The 20587-nt window shown below is 40.1% G+C and overlaps 2 protein-coding genes and 1 long non-coding RNA gene across 4 annotated transcripts; all 3 read right to left on the bottom strand.

Annotated features, from left to right (window-relative positions):
- On the bottom strand, positions 1–8619 carry LOC306796677 (polyubiquitin-like). 2 transcript variants are annotated; one of them, XM_079295736.1, is made up of 12 exons: positions 8475–8619; positions 7899–8135; positions 7374–7547; positions 6589–6753; positions 6016–6252; positions 5066–5239; positions 4278–4445; positions 3697–3933; positions 2755–2928; positions 1970–2134; positions 1404–1646; positions 1–645 (listed from the first exon to the last, which is right to left on the bottom strand). In XM_079295736.1, the coding sequence occupies exons 1-12, from the start codon at positions 8602–8604 to the stop codon at positions 446–448; spliced, it is 2304 nt and encodes a 767-aa protein (XP_079151862.1). In that variant the 5' UTR covers positions 8605–8619; the 3' UTR covers positions 1–445. The 2 variants fall into 2 exon arrangements, with proteins under 2 accessions (XP_079151862.1, XP_079151863.1); XM_079295737.1 differs by lacking the exons at positions 5066–5239; positions 6016–6252; positions 6589–6753.
- Positions 8620–10439: 1820 nt separating this feature from the next.
- LOC306796630 (uncharacterized protein) lies at positions 10440–14933 on the bottom strand. Its single transcript, XM_079295671.1, has 6 exons — positions 14783–14933; positions 14225–14461; positions 13700–13873; positions 12912–13079; positions 12366–12602; positions 10440–11359 (listed from the first exon to the last, which is right to left on the bottom strand). Exons 1-6 carry the CDS (start codon positions 14910–14912, stop codon positions 11163–11165), a joined length of 1143 nt encoding a protein of 380 aa, XP_079151797.1. The 5' UTR covers positions 14913–14933; the 3' UTR covers positions 10440–11162.
- A 1778-nt stretch (positions 14934–16711) lies between these two features.
- LOC306796888 lies at positions 16712–19381 on the bottom strand. Its single transcript, XR_013773076.1, has 3 exons — positions 19215–19381; positions 18648–18884; positions 16712–17682 (listed from the first exon to the last, which is right to left on the bottom strand). It is a non-coding gene; the product is annotated as an uncharacterized lncRNA (long non-coding RNA).
- Positions 19382–20587: the final 1206 nt, after the last annotated feature.

Below are 20587 nucleotides of genomic sequence, written 5' to 3'. Positions count from 1 at the left end.
TAATGAGACCAACAGTCATAAAAAAATGTTTACATTTTCTTTTCTTACATCCCTGACTTCAGTCGTTTAAACGGAAAGGTGTTCTCAATAAATGGACTCCATGTATGTCATGTAAAACTAGAAGGGTCCATATGCTTTAAGGAGACTATTTCTAAATGATTATACGATGTGCTGAATTGATTACATTATTCTACAATATATTTAGCTTCGTTTAATGCAATATTATTCTCATGATGGGGAAACATATTACATTACACACCAGTTTGAACCAGATTAAAAGCTGGTTCAAGGTTCAAGGCACACCCATCTACTTTCTCTGTACATCAAACAGCAGACACTATCACAGGAGATTAGGTTTCTATTCACACCAAAATCACAGCACAGTGGTTCTTGAGCAAACGGTTGAAAGTGCAGCTCTGGTGTCTTATTCTAATCCAGAGTAGGTTTAAAAATAGTACAGATGTTCCATACTTCTGTTTTTGCCCCCCTTGTCACCCATTCCACCATGTCCCATCTCCGGACAATCTCCTCCCCCCCGTAGCCTGTGAATCAAGTCAATGGTTGAATTGTTCTGGATTCCATAGTCAAGCAGGAAACTGTTGTCTGTCAGCTGTCTGCCTTGGAAGATCAGTCTCTGTTGGAATTCTAACAAACACACACACACACACGCACACGCACACACACACGCACACACACACACACACACACTGTAATTCTTCCTTCTTGGACCTGCTGCAGTCACACCACATGTCTCTATATTGGTAACAGTTGAACGAGACAACAACTCACTGACTCTCACGGAATTTGGGTTTAAAGGAACAGTGTGTCATATTTAGTGATATCTAGAGGTGAGTTGCAGATTGCGAGCGCCATAACTTAATGTTAGTTATTTATATTTTAATTATAACTAAATATTGTTTTAGCAGCAACAGTAATGTTTAAAACAGCAAACTCTTCATATAAACTCGTAAATATCTCACTGGAAACTAATGTAAAATGACAATAAAATGAACATTATTCCTGAGTGAAGTGCATAAAGAATGAAGAACACAGACATGAGTCAGTATCAGTCATTCCTCCTGTCCTCTGTCCTCCTGCTGCTTTGTCTCAGCCAGCAGAGACGTTTACAAGAACAAACTAAGAACAGACTAAACACAGACAGCTTTGGTTTCAGCTCGTTTGTGGAAACATAGCGGTGGTGGATGTGAGACTGCAGAGAGAGCAGGTTTAGCTTTTGTTCACATGTCATCGTATAGTGTTTCAAAAAAGTCACACTGTGCATTTTCCCTTTAACGTTAACAGGACGATCAATGCATTACATCCTTTATTCTAACCTGTAGACCTCAGTGTATAGTTTCAATCATGAACGTGTTTAGATGCTAAACCAAAGTGATTCAACCAACCTGAGATTCCCCATATATCACGTATCCTGCGCTTCAGATGCTCCACCCGGCAGCTCTTCAACTCATCTTCATCCAGACAGAATGTATTGGTTCGCGTTAGCCCTTGCAATTGTTTAATATTGAGCTTTTTTGTGAGGTGCTTATTCAATATCTGAATGGTTGACTCGTGTAGGATTCCACAGTTGGACAGCTTAGCAGCATCTTTCAGCAGGCACCATTTGAAGATCAGTTCCTGGGAAGAATCTACATCACGCCCACGCGCGCACACACAGCGAGAGTCAAAGCCAGGCACCGACAACATTTCTCCAAAATGAGTCATCAAAGATGTCATTCTCAGGAAGTAACTTGATTCGCCCTTCAGTGACCTGCTGCAGTCTTATGTCCCTACATTCACGTCACTTCATGGCAAAACAACTCGCAAGGAATGTGAGTGAAATAAAAACAACTCAACTTCATATTATTAACTGAATGATTTAAACATCAGCCTGTAGACCTAAGCGACAAGTGACTATTTCAATGGTGAACGTGCAGCAGGGCGCGTGTAGTCCAAAGTGATTCTGTCCTACCTCGTGTGGTTTTCTCCCGTATCTTCGTCTTCAGCTGCAGCACCGTGTAGCTCTGAAACTCGGAGTCACTCAGATCGATCTCTGTGATCTCCCCACGTGGGTCTTGAATGAAGAGCTTCACAACCATTTCTGTGGTGTTCGTCTGAGCTGCTCCCATGATCTTAACTTTTAGCAGAATGAAACATTGAATATGTCTGTGCTCGTATGACGTGGAATAATTATGTATGAAAGTATTATTTCACATGCTAAGAATCACCCAGTATATGAAACTACATCTCTGTAAATTAACTATTTTGTCCAGGTCACTGGATGTCTTATAGTCCTGAATTGTGTCACACATTAAAGAGGCTTCATCGATTTAGAAATGATTGATTAAAAATGTCCTCGAGACCAAACAGACGATGGACTCCACGTATATTATGTAAAACTAACAGAGTCCATATGCTTTCAGGAGAGTATTTTTAAATTATTATACTGTGTGCTGAATTTAATACATTATTCTACAATATATTTAGCTGACTTCATAATGTAATATTATTCTCATAATGGGAAAACATATTACATTATTACACCAGTTTGAACCAGATTAAAAGCTGGTTCAAGGTTCAAGGCACACCCATCTACTTTCTCTGTACATCAAACAGCAGACACTATCACAGGAGATTAGGTTTCTATTCACACCAAAATCACAGCACAGTGGTTCTTGAGCAAACGGTTAAAAAGTGCAGCTCTGATGTCTTATTATAATCCAGAATAGGTTTAAAAATAGTACAGATGTTCCATACTTCTCTTTTTGCCCCCCTTGTCATCCATTCCACCATGTCCCATCTCCGGACAATCTCCTCCCCCCCGTCGCCTTAGAATCAAGTAAATGGTTGAATTGTTCTGGATTCCATAGTCAAGCAGGAAACGGTTGTCTGTCAGCTGTCTGCCTTGGAAGACCAGTCTCTGTAGGTGTTCTAACAAACACACACACACGCACACACACACACACACACGCACACACGCACACACGCACACACGCACACACACTGTAATTCTTCCTTCTTGGACCTGCTGCAGTCACACCACATGTCTCTATATTGGTAACAGTTGAACGAGACAACAACTCACTGACTCTCACGGAATTTGGGTTTAAAGGAACAGTGTGTCATATTTAGTGATATCTAGAGGTGAGTTGCAGATTGTGAGCAACATAACTTAATGTTAGTTATTTATATTTTAATTATAACAAAATATTGTTTTAGCAGCAACAGTAATGTTGAAAACAGCAAACTCTTCATATAAACTCGTAAATATCTCACTGGAAACTAATGTAAAATGACAATAAAATGAACATTATTCCTGAGTGAAGTGCATAAAGAATGAAGAACACAGACATGAGTCAGTATCAGTCATTCCTCCTGTCCTCTGTCCTCCTGCTGCTTTGTCTCAGCCAGCAGAGACGTTTACAAGAACAAACTAAGAACAGACTAAACACAGACAGCTTTGGTTTCAGCTCGTTTGTGGAAACATAGCGGTGGTGGATGTGAGACTGCAGAGAGAGCAGGTTTAGCTTTTGTTCACATGTCATCGTATAGTGTTTCAAAAAAGTCACACTGTGCATTTTCCCTTTAACGTTAACAGGACGATCAATGCATTACATCATTTATTCTAACCTGTAGACCTCAGTGTATAGTTTCAATCATGAACGTGTTTAGATGCTAAACCAAAGTGATTCAACCAACCTGGGATTCCCCATATATCACGTATCCTGCGCTTCAGATGCTCCACTAGGCAGCTCTTAAACTCATCTTCATCCAGACAGAATGTATGAGGTCGCTCACGTTCCTCTATAATGAACAACTGTTTTTTGACGGGCTGAGTCCCAAAGTGAATGGTTGACTCGTGCTTGATTCTATAGTCAGACAGCTTAGCAGCATCTTTCAGCAGCCACCATTTGAAGATCAGTTCCTGGGAAGACTCTACATCTCTCTCACACACGCACGCACACGCACACACACGCACACACACGCACACGCACACACACGCACACACACACACACACACACACACACACAGCGAGAGAGTCAAAGCCAGGCACTGACAACATTTCTCCAAAATAAATCATCAAAGATGTCACTATTCTCGGGAAGTAACTTGATTCACCCTTCAGTGACCTGCTGCAGTCTGAGTGAAATAAAAAAACTCAACTTCATATTATTAACTGAATGATTTAAACATCAGCCTGTAGACCTAAGCGACAAGTGACTATTTCAATGGTGAACGTGCAGCAGGGCGCGTGTAGTCCAAAGTGATTCTGTCCTACCTCGTGTGGTTAATTTCTCCCGTATCTTCGTCTTCAGCTGCAGCACCGTGTAGCTCTGAAACTCGGAGTCACTCAGATCGATCTCTGTGATCTCCCCACGTGGGTCTTGAATGAAGAGCTTCACAACCATTTCTGTGGTGTTCGTCTGAGCTGCTCCCATGATCTTAACTTTTAGCAGAATGAAACATTGAATATGTCTGTGCTCGTATGACGTGGAATAATTATGTATGAAAGTATTATTTCACATGCTAAGAATCACCCAGTATATGAAACTACATCTCTGTAAATTAACTCTTTTGTCCAGGTCACTGGATGTCTTATAGTCCTGAATTGTGTCACACATTAAAGAGGCTTCATCGATTTAGAAATGATTGATTAAAAATGTCCTCGAGACCAAACAGACGATGGACTCCACGTATATTATGTAAAACTAACAGAGTCCATATGCTTTCAGGAGAGTATTTTTAAATTATTATACTGTGTGCTGAATTTAATACATTATTCTACAATATATTTAGCTGACTTCATAATGCAATATTATTCTCATAATGGGAAAACATATTACATTATTACACCAGTTTGAACCAGATTAAAAGCTGGTTCAAGGTTCAAGGCACACCCATCTACTTTCTCTGTACATCAAACAGCAGACACTATCACAGGAGATTAGGTTTCTATTCACACCAAAATCACAGCACAGTGGTTCTTGAGCAAACGGTTAAAAAGTGCAGCTCTGATGTCTTATTATAATCCAGAATAGGTTTAAAAATAGTACAGATGTTCCATACTTCTCTTTTTGCCCCCCTTGTCATCCATTCCACCATGTCCCATCATCAGACAATCTCCTCCCCCCCGTCGCCTTAGAATCAAGTAAATGGTTGAATTGTTCTGGATTCCATAGTCAAGCAGGAAACGGTTGTCTGTCAGCTGTCTGCCTTGGAAGAAGAGTCTCTGTAGGTGTTCTAACAAACACACACACACGCACACACACACACACACACGCACACACGCACACACGCACACACGCACACACGCACACACACTGTAATTCTTCCTTCTTGGACCTGCTGCAGTCAGACCACATGTCTCTATATTGGTAACAGTTGAACGAGACAACAACTCACTGACTCTCACGGAATTTGGGTTTAAAGGAACAGTGTGTCATATTTAGTGATATCTAGAGGTGAGTTGCAGATTGTGAGCAACATAACTTAATGTTAGTTATTTATATTTTAATTATAACAAAATATTGTTTTAGCAGCAACAGTAATGTTTAAAACAGCAAACTCTTCATATAAACTCGTAAATATCTCACTGGAAACTAATGTAAAATGACAATAAAATGAACATTATTCCTGAGTGAAGTGCATAAAGAATGAAGAACACAGACATGAGTCAGTATCAGTCATTCCTCCTGTCCTCTGTCCTCCTGCTGCTTTGTCTCAGCCAGCAGAGACGTTTACAAGAACAAACTAAGAACAGACTAAACACAGACAGCTTTGGTTTCAGCTCGTTTGTGGAAACATAGCGGTGGTGGATGTGAGACTGCAGAGAGAGCAGGTTTAGCTTTTGTTCACATGTCATCGTATAGTGTTTCAAAAAAGTCACACTGTGCATTTTCCCTTTAACGTTAACAGGACGATCAATGCATTACATCATTTATTCTAACCTGTAGACCTCAGTGTATAGTTTCAATCATGAACGTGTTTAGATGCTAAACCAAAGTGATTCAACCAACCTGGGATTCCCCATATATCACGTATCCTGCGCTTCAGATGCTCCACTAGGCAGCTCTTAAACTCATCTTCATCCAGACAGAATGTATGAGGTCGCTCACGTTCCTCTATAATGAACAACTGTTTTTTGACGGGCTGAGTCCCAAAGTGAATGGTTGACTCGTGCTTGATTCTATAGTCAGACAGCTTAGCAGCATCTTTCAGCAGCCACCATTTGAAGATCAGTTCCTGGGAAGACTCTACATCTCTCTCACACACGCACGCACACGCACACACACGCACACACACACACACACACACACGCACACACACACACACACACACACAGCGAGAGAGTCAAAGCCAGGCACTGACAACATTTCTCCAAAATAAATCATCAAAGATGTCACTATTCTCGGGAAGTAACTTGATTCACCCTTCAGTGACCTGCTGCAGTCTGAGTGAAATAAAACAACTCAACTTCATATTATTAACTGAATGATTTAAACATCAGCCTGTAGACCTAAGTGACAAGTGACTATTTCAATGGTGAACGCGCAGCAGGGCGCGTGTAGTCCAAAGTGATTCTGTCCTACCTCGTGTGGTTTTCTCCCGTATCTTCGTCTTCAGCTGCAGCACCGTGTAGCTCTGAAACTCGGAGTCACTCAGATCGATCTCTGTGATCTCCCCACGTGGGTCTTCAATGAAGAGCTTCACAACCATTTCTGTGGTGTTCGTCTGAGCTGCTCCCATGATCTTAACTTTTAGCAGAATGAAACATTGAATATGTCTGTGCTCGTATGACGTGGAATAATTATGTATGAAAGTATTATTTCACATGCTAAGAATCACCCAGTATATGAAACTACATCTCTGTAAATTAACTCTTTTGTCCAGGTCACTGGATGTCTTATAGTCCTGAATTGTGTCACACATTAAAGAGGCTTCATCGATTTAGAAATGATTGATTAAAAATGTCCTCGAGACCAAACAGACGATGGACTCCACGTATATTATGTAAAACTAACAGAGTCCATATGCTTTCAGGAGAGTATTTTTAAATTATTATACTGTGTGCTGAATTTAATACATTATTCTACAATATATTTAGCTGACTTCATAATGCAATATTATTCTCATAATGGGAAAACATATTACATTATTACACCAGTTTGAACCAGATTAAAAGCTGGTTCAAGGTTCAAGGCACACCCATCTACTTTCTCTGTACATCAAACAGCAGACACTATCACAGGAGATTAGGTTTCTATTCACACCAAAATCACAGCAGAGTGGTTCTTGAGCAAACTGTTAAAAAGTGCAGCTCTGGTGTCTTATTATAATCCAGAATAGGTTTGAAAAAAAGAGAGCTTTTCCATACTTCTGTTTGTGCCCCCCTTGTCACCCATTCCACCATCTGCCTTCTCAGGATCCGGCAATCCCATCCGAGGCCTTACTATCAAGCGAATGGTTGACTCGTGCCCGATTCCAGATTCAAACATGGTACAGCCGTCTTCCAGCTGTTTGCCTGCATAGACCAGTCGCTGTTGGTCTTCTACAACAAACACACACAGGAACACACACACACAGGAACACACACACACAGGAACACACACAAACACACACACACACGTACAGAGAGAGTCAAAGCCGGGTACTGACAACATTTCTCCAAAATAAATCAACATGTCATTTCGCCTAAAATCCTTCAAACGTTATTTTAATTCTTCCTTCTTGGACCTGCTGCAGTCAGACCACATGGCTCTATATTGGCAACAGTTGAACGAGACAACAACTTGCTGACTCACAAGGAATTTGGGTTTAAAGGAACAGTGTGTAACCTGTGTGTAACCTGTTCGCAATCATGAACGTGTTTAGATGCTAAACCAAAGTCATTCTAACCAACCTGGGATTCCCAATTGATCCTGTATCCTGCGCTTCAGATGCTCCACCCGGCAGCTCTTAAACTCATCTTCATCCAGACAGAATGTATGATGTCGCCCACACATATCTATAATGAACAACTGTTTTGTGACGGGCTGAGTCTCTAAGTGAATGGTTGACTCGTGCTTGATTCCATAGTCAGACAGCTTAGCAGCATCTTTCAGCAGGCACCATTTGAAGATCAGTTCCTGGGAAGACTCTACCTCACACAGAGAGAGAGAGAGAGAGAGAGAGAGAGAGAGAGAGAGAGAGAGAGAGAGAGAGAGAGAGAGAGAGAGAGAGAGAGAGAGAGAGAGTCAAGCACTGACAACATTTCTCCAAAATAAATCAACAAAGATGTCACTTGATTCGCCCTTCAGTGACCTGCTGCAGTCTTACTACATGTCCCTACATTCACACCATGGAATGGCTCAATAACTCAACTTCATATTATTAACTGAATGATTTAAACATCAGCCTGTAGACCTAAGTGACAAGTGACTATTTCAATGGTGAACGCGCAGCAGGTCGCGTGTAGTCCAAAGTGATTCTGTCCTACCTCGTGTGGTTAATTTCTCCCGTATCTTCGTCTTCAGCTGCAGCACCGTGTAGCTCTGAAACTCGGAGTCACTCAGATCGATCTCTGTGATCTCCCCACGTGGGTCTTGAATGAAGAGCTTCACAACCATTTCTGTGGTTTTCGTCTGAGCTTCTCTCACGATCTTAACTTCCAGCAGAATAAAACATGGAAGCCACGGAGCTAAAGAATACTTTCACTTTTAAAATTAAAGTGATATACACCAGCCTTAACCAGGAAATAACCCTTATAACCTTATAACCCTCACATACAGCACTGATTATTGTTACTCACTCCTTATTACGTGTTTTTAAATGTCTTTGATTGTATTCATGAAAAGGGAAACTTTAATTACAAGTCGCATTGAAGTGTAAATGTACAGTAAAATGCTGTGATATAGTACATTAGTGTAGAACTACTATACATGTTGAAATGTGATTTTTACAGTTAAATTCCCATCAGATTACTGTGATACAGCAGTATGTTGTTTTAGACTTAAAGTATAAACTACACAAGCAATGCAACCATTGAAATATGCTATGAATGCAACTCAGCCAGTAGCTAATTTAAACTTGAAATATTGTAAAATAATAAATGTATATTTTTTTTTACCATTTATACCTGTTAACCCTTCACTGACCTAAAACAAAAAACATTAAATTCAAATAAATAGGACAACAACATTTCACACATTTATTTTGCAGAGCAATCAGTGGTAGAATGTAAATTTACTCAAGTACTGTATTTAAGTACGACGCTGGATGATATGGGTCTTATCCGTCAGAGGTCCAGCTCTCTGGATGAAAACAAAGAGTCCTGAGGAGCTTGGTGGTGAGGCTGAGGAGACAGGAATCAGCTCCAAAAGGCCTTTTTCACAGAGAACATTTTCACTCGTCACATGATGAAAAACACAGGTGCGAATGATGAAATGAATGATGGCTGAATCCCATTTAGCTGCTCCGATTTCTGGATCCTGTATTGTGCACGCTGGCTCTCTCTCACTGGGACACTTGAACAGAGCAGAGCCATCGTTAGTGTCATTAGTGACACCTGTGCTTTTCATACTTTGGACAAGTCTAAATGTCTGCTGTGAAAAAGGCCTGTTGAACCGCTGCAAGTCCAACAAATAAGAGAACAGACTATTACAGGAAGAGAGACACTGTAGTCATTACAGGAAAATAAAACACACTGACTTTAACCACTGCAGAGTGCACATCTAACATTGTGCTGCTGCATGCAGACATGTGGGACTGAAGCAGTGAGGTGCTGTGTCAGTGCTTCAGTCCCACTCTTGAAGCTGCTGCTTTTCCTCCCTGCACTACAGCTGACACGTTTACAATGTCTGGCATCTTACCTGCATTACTCACCTGTGTCCACTCAAGGTAAACGCTCTGCTGTGGAGCCCGAAGCTGTTTCTACTTCCTGACTGTTCCATGTTTGAGAAGCAGAGGGGGGTGTTGTGTGTCACGCTATGTTCATTAATAGACAAAGATGTTGACACTCACTGAACCGGTAAAACATATCTTCAAGTTCTAACACTGTTATCACGTAACAGGCTTTAACTGTGTTAATTCATAATATCATACTGTATTCAGAAGGTTTTGTGAAATCAATTCAGGTGAGATAATTACACAGAGAACTGTGGGATTGACATTTTCAAGACTGTTCATCATTTACACGTTTTTGTAGCTGCAGGAAGCATTTTTTTCACAGGCACATACCTGTCATAATATATGTTTTTGTCAATTAATGTCAGTTATTTCTGTAATTCACCTGTTTGACCTTTCATGCAGAACAAACACTGATATTGAGTCAATTCTGCAGAGGATGTGTAGCCCCCTCTATAGGTCAATCCCCAAATAACGTTTAACAATGATGACTGATGACACGTTTTAAGACGGGAAAAGTGCTTTATCTTTAGTTTCTCTTTACATGAATGCAGTAAGTCTACATGATGTCACACACAAACCATGTGCATGTGTGTGAATACATTTCCTGTACGTTGGACAGAGTTAAACAGCTAAATTAGTAACATTTAGCCACACATGCAACATAAAATGCTAAATATAAAATTGATATTTTACAACTAGACATGTAGCATAGTTGAAAGTTGGTCAGGTTTGTAAAATTAAAGATATATATGTACAGCATATATACATATATATATATATATGTATTATCCGCAAGCTTGAAGTGGAGCCAATTCATTGTTTAAACTGTTCGCAGTGTGAAGAGCCTGCACACCATCCAAACCCAGAGGTGTTACTTTGCCAAGTGAGACCTTTGTTTCAGGCCGGTGATAGCCGTGAGTTGCTGTCGAATTACAGCATCAAGTGTAAAAGTAACTCTGGAGACAGTTATTTACTGCACATGTACACATCAAATAATACTGCATCACTTAAAGTCCCATTTACTTTATGCAGAAGGTCTGTTTGATGTCTGACACAAACAGGTTAACATATGTGAACACATTTCTTAACGTTAAACAACAGAAAAACATTAACGTTTATCCAAACATGCAACATAAAATGTAAAACATCAAATAGATATTGTACATGTTGTAGCTGAACATTGTTCAATGTTGCCCATGTATAGCTGTGTCTCTGAAGTGCCGCTATGGTGTGTTGTCAAAACGTGTCCCAGTAGAGAACAGAAGTATCCAGAGTAGGTTTATAAATTAAACACAGTTTCCATACTACGGTTTTTGCCCCCTTTGTCACCCATTCCACCAGATTCCACCTCAGGACCAAACCCTCCCCCCCAAAGATTTTCTACCAAGTGAATGGTTTCCCGGTCCTGGATTCCATATTCAGACAGGGTACAGCCGTCTGCCAGGCATTTGCCTCCGTAGATCAGTTCCAGTTGGCCTACAACAAACACACACACACACACACACACATAGAGGGAGTCGAAGCCAGGCACTGACAACATTTCTCCAAAATAAATCAACATCGATGTCATTTCGTGTATAATTCTTACAAAGTAATTTAATTCTTCAGACCATTTTCATGACGAAATAAATGCCACAAAAAAAACTGAAATAACTTTAAAAACAACTTCAGAACATGGTTCAAAGTCATTTATACTTTTAATTTAACTAAATATAGTTTCTAGAGCAGCAACAGTAATGTTTACAACAGCAAACTTATTATATAAACTCATTAATATCTCACTGGGAACTAATCGCTGCAGAGAGGCCTCTCGAGGCTGCAGCGGCAGCAGGGAGGACATGTCTGAGCTGACGAGAGCAAACAACTGGTGGTGTTTTTGCTCAAATTGTCCTCCAACGCCAACAGAAACGTTCTGTTCATGAATGTCAGCGTGGGCCGTTTCTGATGTTTGCAACCCAGTGTCGACTACCGATGTAAATTAGGATTTTTGCTAACGCCGGCATGTTTACATCTTGTATTTTGTACTGATGCCAATTAACATGCTCTGTGCCTATCAAATCAAATCAAATAAAAAAGAAATAAATGTGTTTTACGATGAGTTAACAAGTTAAGCCTACTTTAGTTCAGAGTCAGAGAGAAACTTCAGACGGTATAAGTTTGTATTTTTCAGTTTCGTTGTAAGAATATTTCCTTCGTTGACATTTTGAGTTTATTTGTTCATTTATCAGTTGCAGCGGACTCACTGCTCGCGCAATGCATCCTGGTACATGTAGGCCCTAAATACAGCACGCACTGTGGAATTTATGTCTTCAGTGGACTACATTGACCATCAGCACTGATTGGACATTACATCAAAAAGTGGTGAATTTTCCCTTTAACAGTATGATTAATGCATTATAGCCTTTAGTCTAACCTGCAGACCTCAGTGTATAGTTTCAATCATGAACGTGTTTAGATGCTAAACCAAAGTGATTCAACCAACCTGGGAATCCCAATTTATCCTGTATCCTGCGCTTCAGATGCTCCACCAGGCAGCTCTTCAACTCATCTTCATCCAGACAGAAGGTATGACGTCGCCCAAATAGATCTTTAATGAAGAACTGTTTTTTGACGGGCTGAGTCTCTAAGTGAATGGTTGACTCGTGCTGGATTCCATAGTAAGACAGCTTAGCAGCATCTTCCAGCAGGCACCATTTGAAGATCAGTTCCTGGGAAGACTCTACCTCACACACAGAGAGAGAGAGAGAGAGAGAGAGAGAGAGAGAGAGAGAGAGAGAGAGAGAGAGTCAAGCACTGACAACATTTCTCCAAAATAAATCAACAAAGATGTCACTTGATTCACCCTTCAGTGACCTGCTGCAGTCTTACTACATGTCCCTACATTCACACCATGGAATGGCAAAACAACTCAACTTCATATTATTAACTGAATGATTTAAACATCAGCCTGTAGACCTAAGCGACAAGTGACTATTTCAATGGTGAACGCGCAGCAGGGCGCGTGTAGTCCAAAGTGATTCTGTCCTACCTCGTGTGGTTAATTTCTCCCGTATCTTCGTCTTCAGCTGCAGCACCGTGTAGCTCTGAAACTCGGAGTCACTCAGATCGATCTCTGTGATCTCCCCACGTGGGTCTTGAATGAAGAGCTTCACAACCATTTCTGTGGTGTTCGTCTGAGCTGCTCCCATGATCTTAACTTTTAGCAGAATGAAACATTGAATATGTCTGTGCTCGTATGACGTGGAATAATTATGTATGAAAGTATTATTTCACATGCTAAGAATCACCCAGTATATGAAACTACATCTCTGTAAATTAACTCTTTTGTCCAGGTCACTGGATGTCTTATAGTCCTGAATTGTGTCACACATTAAAGAGGCTTCATCGATTTAGAAATGATTGATTAAAAATGTCCTCGAGACCAAACAGACGATGGACTCCACGTATATTATGTAAAACTAACAGAGTCCATATGCTTTCAGGAGAGTATTTTTAAATTATTATACTGTGTGCTGAATTTAATACATTATTCTACAATATATTTAGCTGACTTCATAATGCAATATTATTCTCATAATGGGAAAACATATTACATTATTACACCAGTTTGAACCAGATTAAAAGCTGGTTCAAGGTTCAAGGCACACCCATCTACTTTCTCTGTACATCAAACAGCAGACACTATCACAGGAGATTAGGTTTCTATTCACACCAAAATCACAGCACAGTGGTTCTTGAGCAAACGGTTAAAAAGTGCAGCTCTGGTGTCTTATTATAATCCAGAATAGGTTTGAAAAAAAGAGAGCTTTTCCATACTTCTGTTTGTGCCCCCCTTGTCACCCATTCCACCATCTGCCTTCTCAGGATCCGGCAATCCCATCCGAGGCATTACTATCAAGCGAATGGTTGACTCGTGCCCGATTCCAGATTCAAACATGGTACAGCCGTCTTCCAGCTGTTTGCCTGCATAGACCAGTCGCTGTTGGTCTTCTACAACAAACACACACAGGAACACACACACACAGGAACACACACACACAGGAATACACACAAACACACACGCACACATACAGAGAGAGTCAAAGCCGGGTACTGACAACATTTCTCCAAAATAAATCAACATGTCATTTCGCCTAAAATCCTTCAAACGTTATTTTAATTCTTCCTTCTTGGACCTGCTGCAGTCAGACCACATGGCTCTATATTGGCAACAGTTGAACGAGACAACAACTTGCTGACTCACAAGGAATTTGGGTTTAAAGGAACAGTGTGTAACCTGTGTGTAACCTGTTCGCAATCATGAACGTGTTTAGATGCTAAACCAAAGTCATTCTAACCAACCTGGGATTCCCAATTGATCCTGTATCCTGTGCTTCAGTTGCTCCACCCGGCAGCTCTTCAACTCATCTTCATCCAGACAGAATGTATGATGTCGCCCACACATATCTATAATGAACAACTGTTTTGTGACGGGCTGAGTCTCTAAGTGAATGGTTGACTCGTGCTTGATTCCATAGTCAGACAGCTTAGCAGCATCTTTCAGCAGGCACCATTTGAAGATCAGTTTCTGGGAAGACTCTACCTCACACAGAGCGAGAGAGAGAGAGAGAGAGAGAGAGAGAGAGAGAGAGATAGAGAGAGAGAGAGAGCGAGAGAGTCAAGCACTGACAACATTTCTCCAAAATAAATCAACAAAGATGTCACTTGATTCGCCCTTCAGTGACCTGCTGCAGTCTTACTACATGTCCCTACATTCACACCATGGAATGGCTCAAAAACTCAACTTCATATTATTAACTGAATGATTTAAACATCAGCCTGTAGACCTAAGTGACAAGTGACTATTTCAATGGTGAACGCGCAGCAGGGCGCGTGTAGTCCAAAGTGATTCTGTCCTACCTCGTGTGGTTAATTTCTCCCGTATCTTCGTCTTCAGCTGCAGCACCGTGTAGCTCTGAAACTCGGAGTCACTCAGATCGATCTCTGTGATCTCCCCACGTGGGTCTTCAATGAAGAGCTTCACAACCATTTCTGTGGTGTTCGTCTGAGCTTCTCTCACGATCTTAACTTCCAGCAGAATAAAACATGGAAACCACGGAGCTAAAGAATACTTTCACTTTTAAAATTAAAGTGATATACACCAGCCTTAACCAGGAAATAACCCTTATAACCTTATAACCCTCACATACAGCACTGATTATTGTTACTCACTCCTTATTACGTGTTTTTAAATGTCTTTGATTGTATTCATGAAAAGGGAAACTTTAATTACAAGTCGCATTGAAGTGTAAATGTACAGTAAAATGCTGTGATATAGTACATTAGTGTAGAACTACTATACATGTTGAAATGTGATTTTTACAGTTAAATTCCCATCAGATTACTGTGATACAGCAGTATGTTGTTTTAGACTTAAAGTATAAACTACACAAGCAATGCAACCATTGAAATAAGTTATGAATGCAACTCAGCCAGTAGCTAATTTAAACTTGAAATATTGTAAAATAATAAATGTATATTTTTTTACCATTTATACCTGTTAACCCTTCACTGACCTAAAACAAAAAACATTAAATTCAAATAAATAGGACAACAACATTTCACACATTTATTTTGCAGAGCAATCAGTGGTAGAATGTAAATTTACTCAAGTACTGTATTTAAGTACGACGCTGGATGATATGGGTCTTATCCGTCAGAGGTCCAGCTCTCTGGATGAAAACAAAGAGTCCTGAGGAGCTTGGTGGTGAGGCTGAGGAGACAGGAATTAGCTCCAAAAGGCCTTTTTCACAGAGAACATTTTCACTCGTCACATGATGAAAAACACAGGTGCGAATGATGAAATGAATGATGGCTGAATCCCATTTAGCTGCTCCGATTTCAGGATCCTGTATTGTGCACGCTGGCTCTCCCTCACTGGGACACTTGAACAGAGCAGAGCCATCGTTAGTGTCATTAGTGACACCTGTGCTTTTCATACTTTGGACAAGTCTAAATGTCTGCTGTGAAAAAGGCCTGTTGAACCGCTGCAAGTCCAACAAATAAGAGAACAGAATATTACAGGAAGAGAGACACTGTAGTCATTACAGGAAAATAAAACACACTGACTTTAACCACTGCAGAGTGCACATCTAACATTGTGCTGCTGCATGCAGACATGTGGGACTGAAGCAGTGAGGTGCTGTGTCAGTGCTTCAGTCCCACTCTTGAAGCTGCTGCTTTTCCTCCCTGCACCACAGCTGACACGTTTACAATGTCTGGCATCTTACCTGCATTACTCACCTGTGTCCACTCAAGGTAAACGCTCTGCTGCGGAGCCCGAAGCTGTTTCTACTTCCTGACTGTTCCATGTTTGAGAAGCAGAGGGGGGTGTTGTGTGTCACGCTATGTTCATTAATAGACAAAGATGTTGACACTCACTGAACCGGTAAAACATATCTTCAAGTTCTAACACTGCTATCACGTAACAGGCTTTAACTGTGTTAATTCATAATATCATACTGTATTCAGAAGGTTTTGTGAAATCAATGCAGGTGAGATAATTACACAGAGAACTGTGGGATTGACATTTTCAAGATGGCGGTGTCTGTTCATCATTTACACGTTTTTATAGCTGTAGGAAGCATTTTTTTCACAGGCACATACCTGTCATAATATATGTTTTTGTCAATTAATGTCAGTTATTTCTGTAATTCACCTGTTTGACCTTTCATGCAGAACAAACACTGATATTGAGTCAATTCTGCAGAGGATGTGTAGCCCCCTCTATAGGTCAATCCCCAAATAACGTTTAACGATGATGACTGATGACACGTTTTAAGACGGGAAAAGTGCTTTATCTTTAGTTTCTCTTTACATGAATGCAGTAAGTCTACATGATGTCACACACAAACCATGTGCATGTGTGTGAATACATTTCCTGTACGTTGGACAGTTAAACAGCTAAATTCGTAACATTTAGCCACACATGCAACATAAAATGCTAAATATAAAATTGATATTTTACAACTAGACATGTAGCATAGTTGAAAGTTGGTCAGGTTTGTAAAATTAAAGATATATATGTACAGCATATATACATATATATATATTATTTATATATGTATTATCCGCAAGCTTGAAGTGGAGCCAATTCATTGTTTAAACTGTTCGCAGTGTGAAGAGCCTGCACACCATCCAAACCCAGAGGTGTTACTTTGCCAAGTGAGACCTTTGTTTCAGGCCGGTGATAGCCGTGAGTTGCTGTCGAATTACAGCATCAAGTGTAAAAGTAACTCTGGAGACAGTTATTTACTGCACATGTACACATCAAATAATACTGCATCACTTAAAGTCCCATTTACTTTATGCAGAAGGTCTGTTTAATGTCTGACACAAACAGGTTAACATATGTGAACACATTTCTTAACGTTAAACAACAGAAAAACATTAACGTTTATCCAAACATGCAACATAAAATGTAAAACATCAAATAGATATTGTACATATTGTAGCTGAACATTGTTCAATGTTGCCCATGTATAGCTGTGTCTCTGAAGTGCCGCTATGGTGTGTTGTCAAAACGTGTCCCAGTAGAGAACAGAAGTATCCAGAGTAGGTTTACAAATCAAACACAGTTTCCATACTACGGTTTTTGCCCCCTTTGTCACCCATTCCACCAGATTCCTCCTCAGGACCCAACCCTCCCCCCCGAACAATTTTTATCACGTGAATGGTTTCCCGGTCCTGGATTCCATATTCAGACAGGGTACAGCCATCTGCCAGGCATTTGGCTCCGCAGATCAGTCCCAGTTGGTCTTCTACAACAAACACACACACACACACACACACACACATAGAGGGAGTCGAAGCCAGGCACTGACAACATTTCTCCAAAATAAATCAACATCGATGTCATTTCGTGTATAATTCTTACAAAGTAATTTAATTCTTCAGACCATTTTCATGACGAAATAAATGCCACAAAAAAAACTGAAATAACTTTAAAAACAACTTCAGAACATGGTTCAAAGTCATTTATACTTTTAATTTGACTAAATATAGTTTCTAGAGCAGCAACAGTAATGTTTACAACAGCAAACTTATTATATAAACTCATTAATATCTCACTGGGAACTAATCGCTGCAGAGAGGCCTCTCGAGGCTGCAGCGGCAGCAGGGAGGACATGTCTGAGCTGACGAGAGCAAACAACTGGTGGTGTTTTTGCTCAAATTGTCCTCCAACGCCAACAGAAACGTTCTGTTCATGAATGTCAGCGTGGGCCGTTTCTGATGTTTGCAACCCAGTGTCGACTACGGATGTAAATTAGGATTTTTGCTAACGCCGGCATGTTTACATCTTGTATTTTGTACTGATGCCAATTAACGTGCTCTGTGCCTATCAAATCAAATCAAATAAAAAAGAAATAAATGTGTTTTACGATGAGTTAACAAGTTAAGCCTACTTTAGTTCAGAGTCAGAGAGAAACTTCAGACGGTATAAGTTTGTATTTTTCAGTTTCATTTATCAGTTGCAGCGGACTCACTGCTCGCGCAATGCATCCTGGTACATGTAGGCCCTAAATACAGCACGCACTGTGGAATTTATGTCTTCAGTGGACTACATTGACCATCAGCACTGATTGGACATTACATCAAAAAGTGGTGAATTTTCCCTTTAACAGTATGATCAATGCATTACATCCTTTATTCTAACCTGCAGACCTCAGTGTATAGTTTCAATCATGAACGTGTTTAGATGCTAAACCAAAGTGATTCAACCAACCTGGGATTCCCAATTTATCCTGTATCCTGCGCTTCAGATGCTCCACCAGGCAGCTCTTAAACTCATCTTCATCCAGAGAGAATATATATAGTCGCCCACATAGATCTCTAATCAACAACTGTTTTTTGACGGGCTGAGTCTCTAAGTGAATGGTTGACTCGTGCTGGATTCCATAGTCGGACAGCTTAGCAGCATCTTTCAGCAGGCACTCTTTGAAGATCAGTTTCTGGGAAGACTCTACCTCACACAGAGAGAGAGAGAGAGAGAGAGAGAGCGAGAGAGAGAGAGAGAGAGAGAGAGAGAGAGAGAGAGAGAGAGAGAGAGAGAGAGTCAAGCACTGACAACATTTCTCCAAAATAAATCAACAAAGATGTCACTTGATTCGCCCTTCAGTGACCTGCTGCAGTCTTATGTCCCTACATTCACACCATGGAATGGCAAAACAACTCAACTTCATATTATTAACTGAATGATTTAAACATCAGCCTGTAGACCTAAGTGACAAGTGACTATTTCAATGGTGAACGCGCAGCAGGGCGCGTGTAGTCCAAAGTGATTCTGTCCTACCTCGTGCGGTTTTCTCCCGTATCTTCGTCTTCAGCTGCAGCACCGTGTAGCTCTGAAACTCGGAGTCACTCAGATCGATCTCTGTGATCTCCCCACGTTGGTCTTGAATGAAGAGCTTCACAACCATTTCTGTGGTTTTCGTCTGAGCTGCTCCCATGATCTTAACTTCCAGCAGAATAAAACATGGCAGCCACGGAGCTAAAGAATACTTTCACTTTTAAAATTAAAGTGATATACACCAGCCTTAACCAGGAAATAACCCTTATAACCTTATAACCCTCACATACAGCACTGATTATTGTTACTCACTCCTTATTACGTGTTTTTAAATGTCTTTGATTGTATTCATGAAAGGGGAACTTTAAATACAAGTCGCATTGAAGTGTGAATTTACAGTAAAATGCTAGAATACTCGAACTATTTTAAACTGTGATCTTTGAAATATGCAACTCAGTAGCCAGTATGTTACATTTGAAATATACTAAAATAATATATTTTTCACCATTCATGTTAGTTAACTCTTCACTGACCTAAAATTAAAAAAATTAAAAAACGTTAAATTACAGAAAATATGGGTTCAAAGTCATCTGCACATTTATCAGAATACTCACTGATTTAGAGTGGATGTACATGTAAACCTCCAAAACAAATGTGTAAAATTATAAAACTTTATGTTTATGAAGGATCCAATTTATCGTATTTTACAATATTATTAATCCCCAAATAACAGTGAACAATGATGACAAGTTGTTAAGACAGGAATAGTATCTAACAAACAACAAAAAGCAACAAAAACATACATTTCTTTTTAAATATTTCTGGAAATGTTAGAATTAAGATGATACTTTGACATAAATAATGACTGACGTGTGTAAGATTCCACATTCAGACAGCAGGTGGAGTCTTCTCTTCTGATCCTTGCTTTTAAAGGATTGTTCTACACAAAAGGAGCTGGAGCCCTGAGGTGCAAAAAATCATAATCATAAGCCCACTGAACTGGACTATAAGACTACAATCCATGGTTTACATTTATAATATGTCTCATCTGGTGGATTTTGTATTTCATCTTCAGCTGCCGCCACCTGTGTTTTTTATCCTCATCATGGGGATCACCTGAATAAATAGATATTAACGAACTAGTAAATAATGTATAAGTGAACAACACTAACAGGGTTAACTTACAGATTTCTTCAAGATAAATGTGCATTGTCGATATACAAATCCATTATTGTCTTTCTGTTTCTTCCCTTTATTTACCTCTTACCAGCATAATTGATTTCCCTCTGACCACATAAGTACATTTGTGGTTAACTCAATGCAATCCCTGTCCTAGCCTGAAGCAGTCATATATTAGTCTGTGCCTTGACAGTCAA

Source organism: Melanostigma gelatinosum (assembly GCF_949748355.1).
Source record: "Melanostigma gelatinosum genome assembly, chromosome: 23".
NCBI classification, from domain to species: Eukaryota; Metazoa; Chordata; class Actinopteri; order Perciformes; family Zoarcidae; genus Melanostigma; species Melanostigma gelatinosum.
Note: the sequence above shows the minus strand (reverse complement) of the source record. Positions and strands in the feature narration are given on the sequence as shown.

Bases quoted from the DNA above. Each gene is read 5' to 3' on its own strand.
- LOC306796677 (XM_079295736.1), bottom strand. From the start codon at position 8,604: ATGGTTGTGAAGCTCTTCATTCAAGACCCACGTGGGGAGATCACAGAG. The intron at 7,548-7,898 runs GTTGGTTAGAAT...TGTTTGTTGTAG, and splicing joins GGATCAATTGGGAATCCCAG to AAGACCAACAGCGACTGGTC. The intron at 1,647-1,969 runs GTAGGACAGAAT...GGCGTGATGTAG, and splicing joins ACGGGAGAAAACCACACGAG to ATTCTTCCCAGGAACTGATC.
- LOC306796630 (XM_079295671.1), bottom strand. From the start codon at position 14,912: ATGGTTGTGAAGCTCTTCATTGAAGACCCACGTGGGGAGATCACAGAG. The intron at 14,462-14,782 runs GTAGGACAGAAT...TGTGTGAGGTAG, and splicing joins GGAGAAATTAACCACACGAG to AGTCTTCCCAGAAACTGATC. The intron at 12,603-12,911 runs GTAGGACAGAAT...TGTGTGAGGTAG, and splicing joins GGAGAAATTAACCACACGAG to AGTCTTCCCAGGAACTGATC.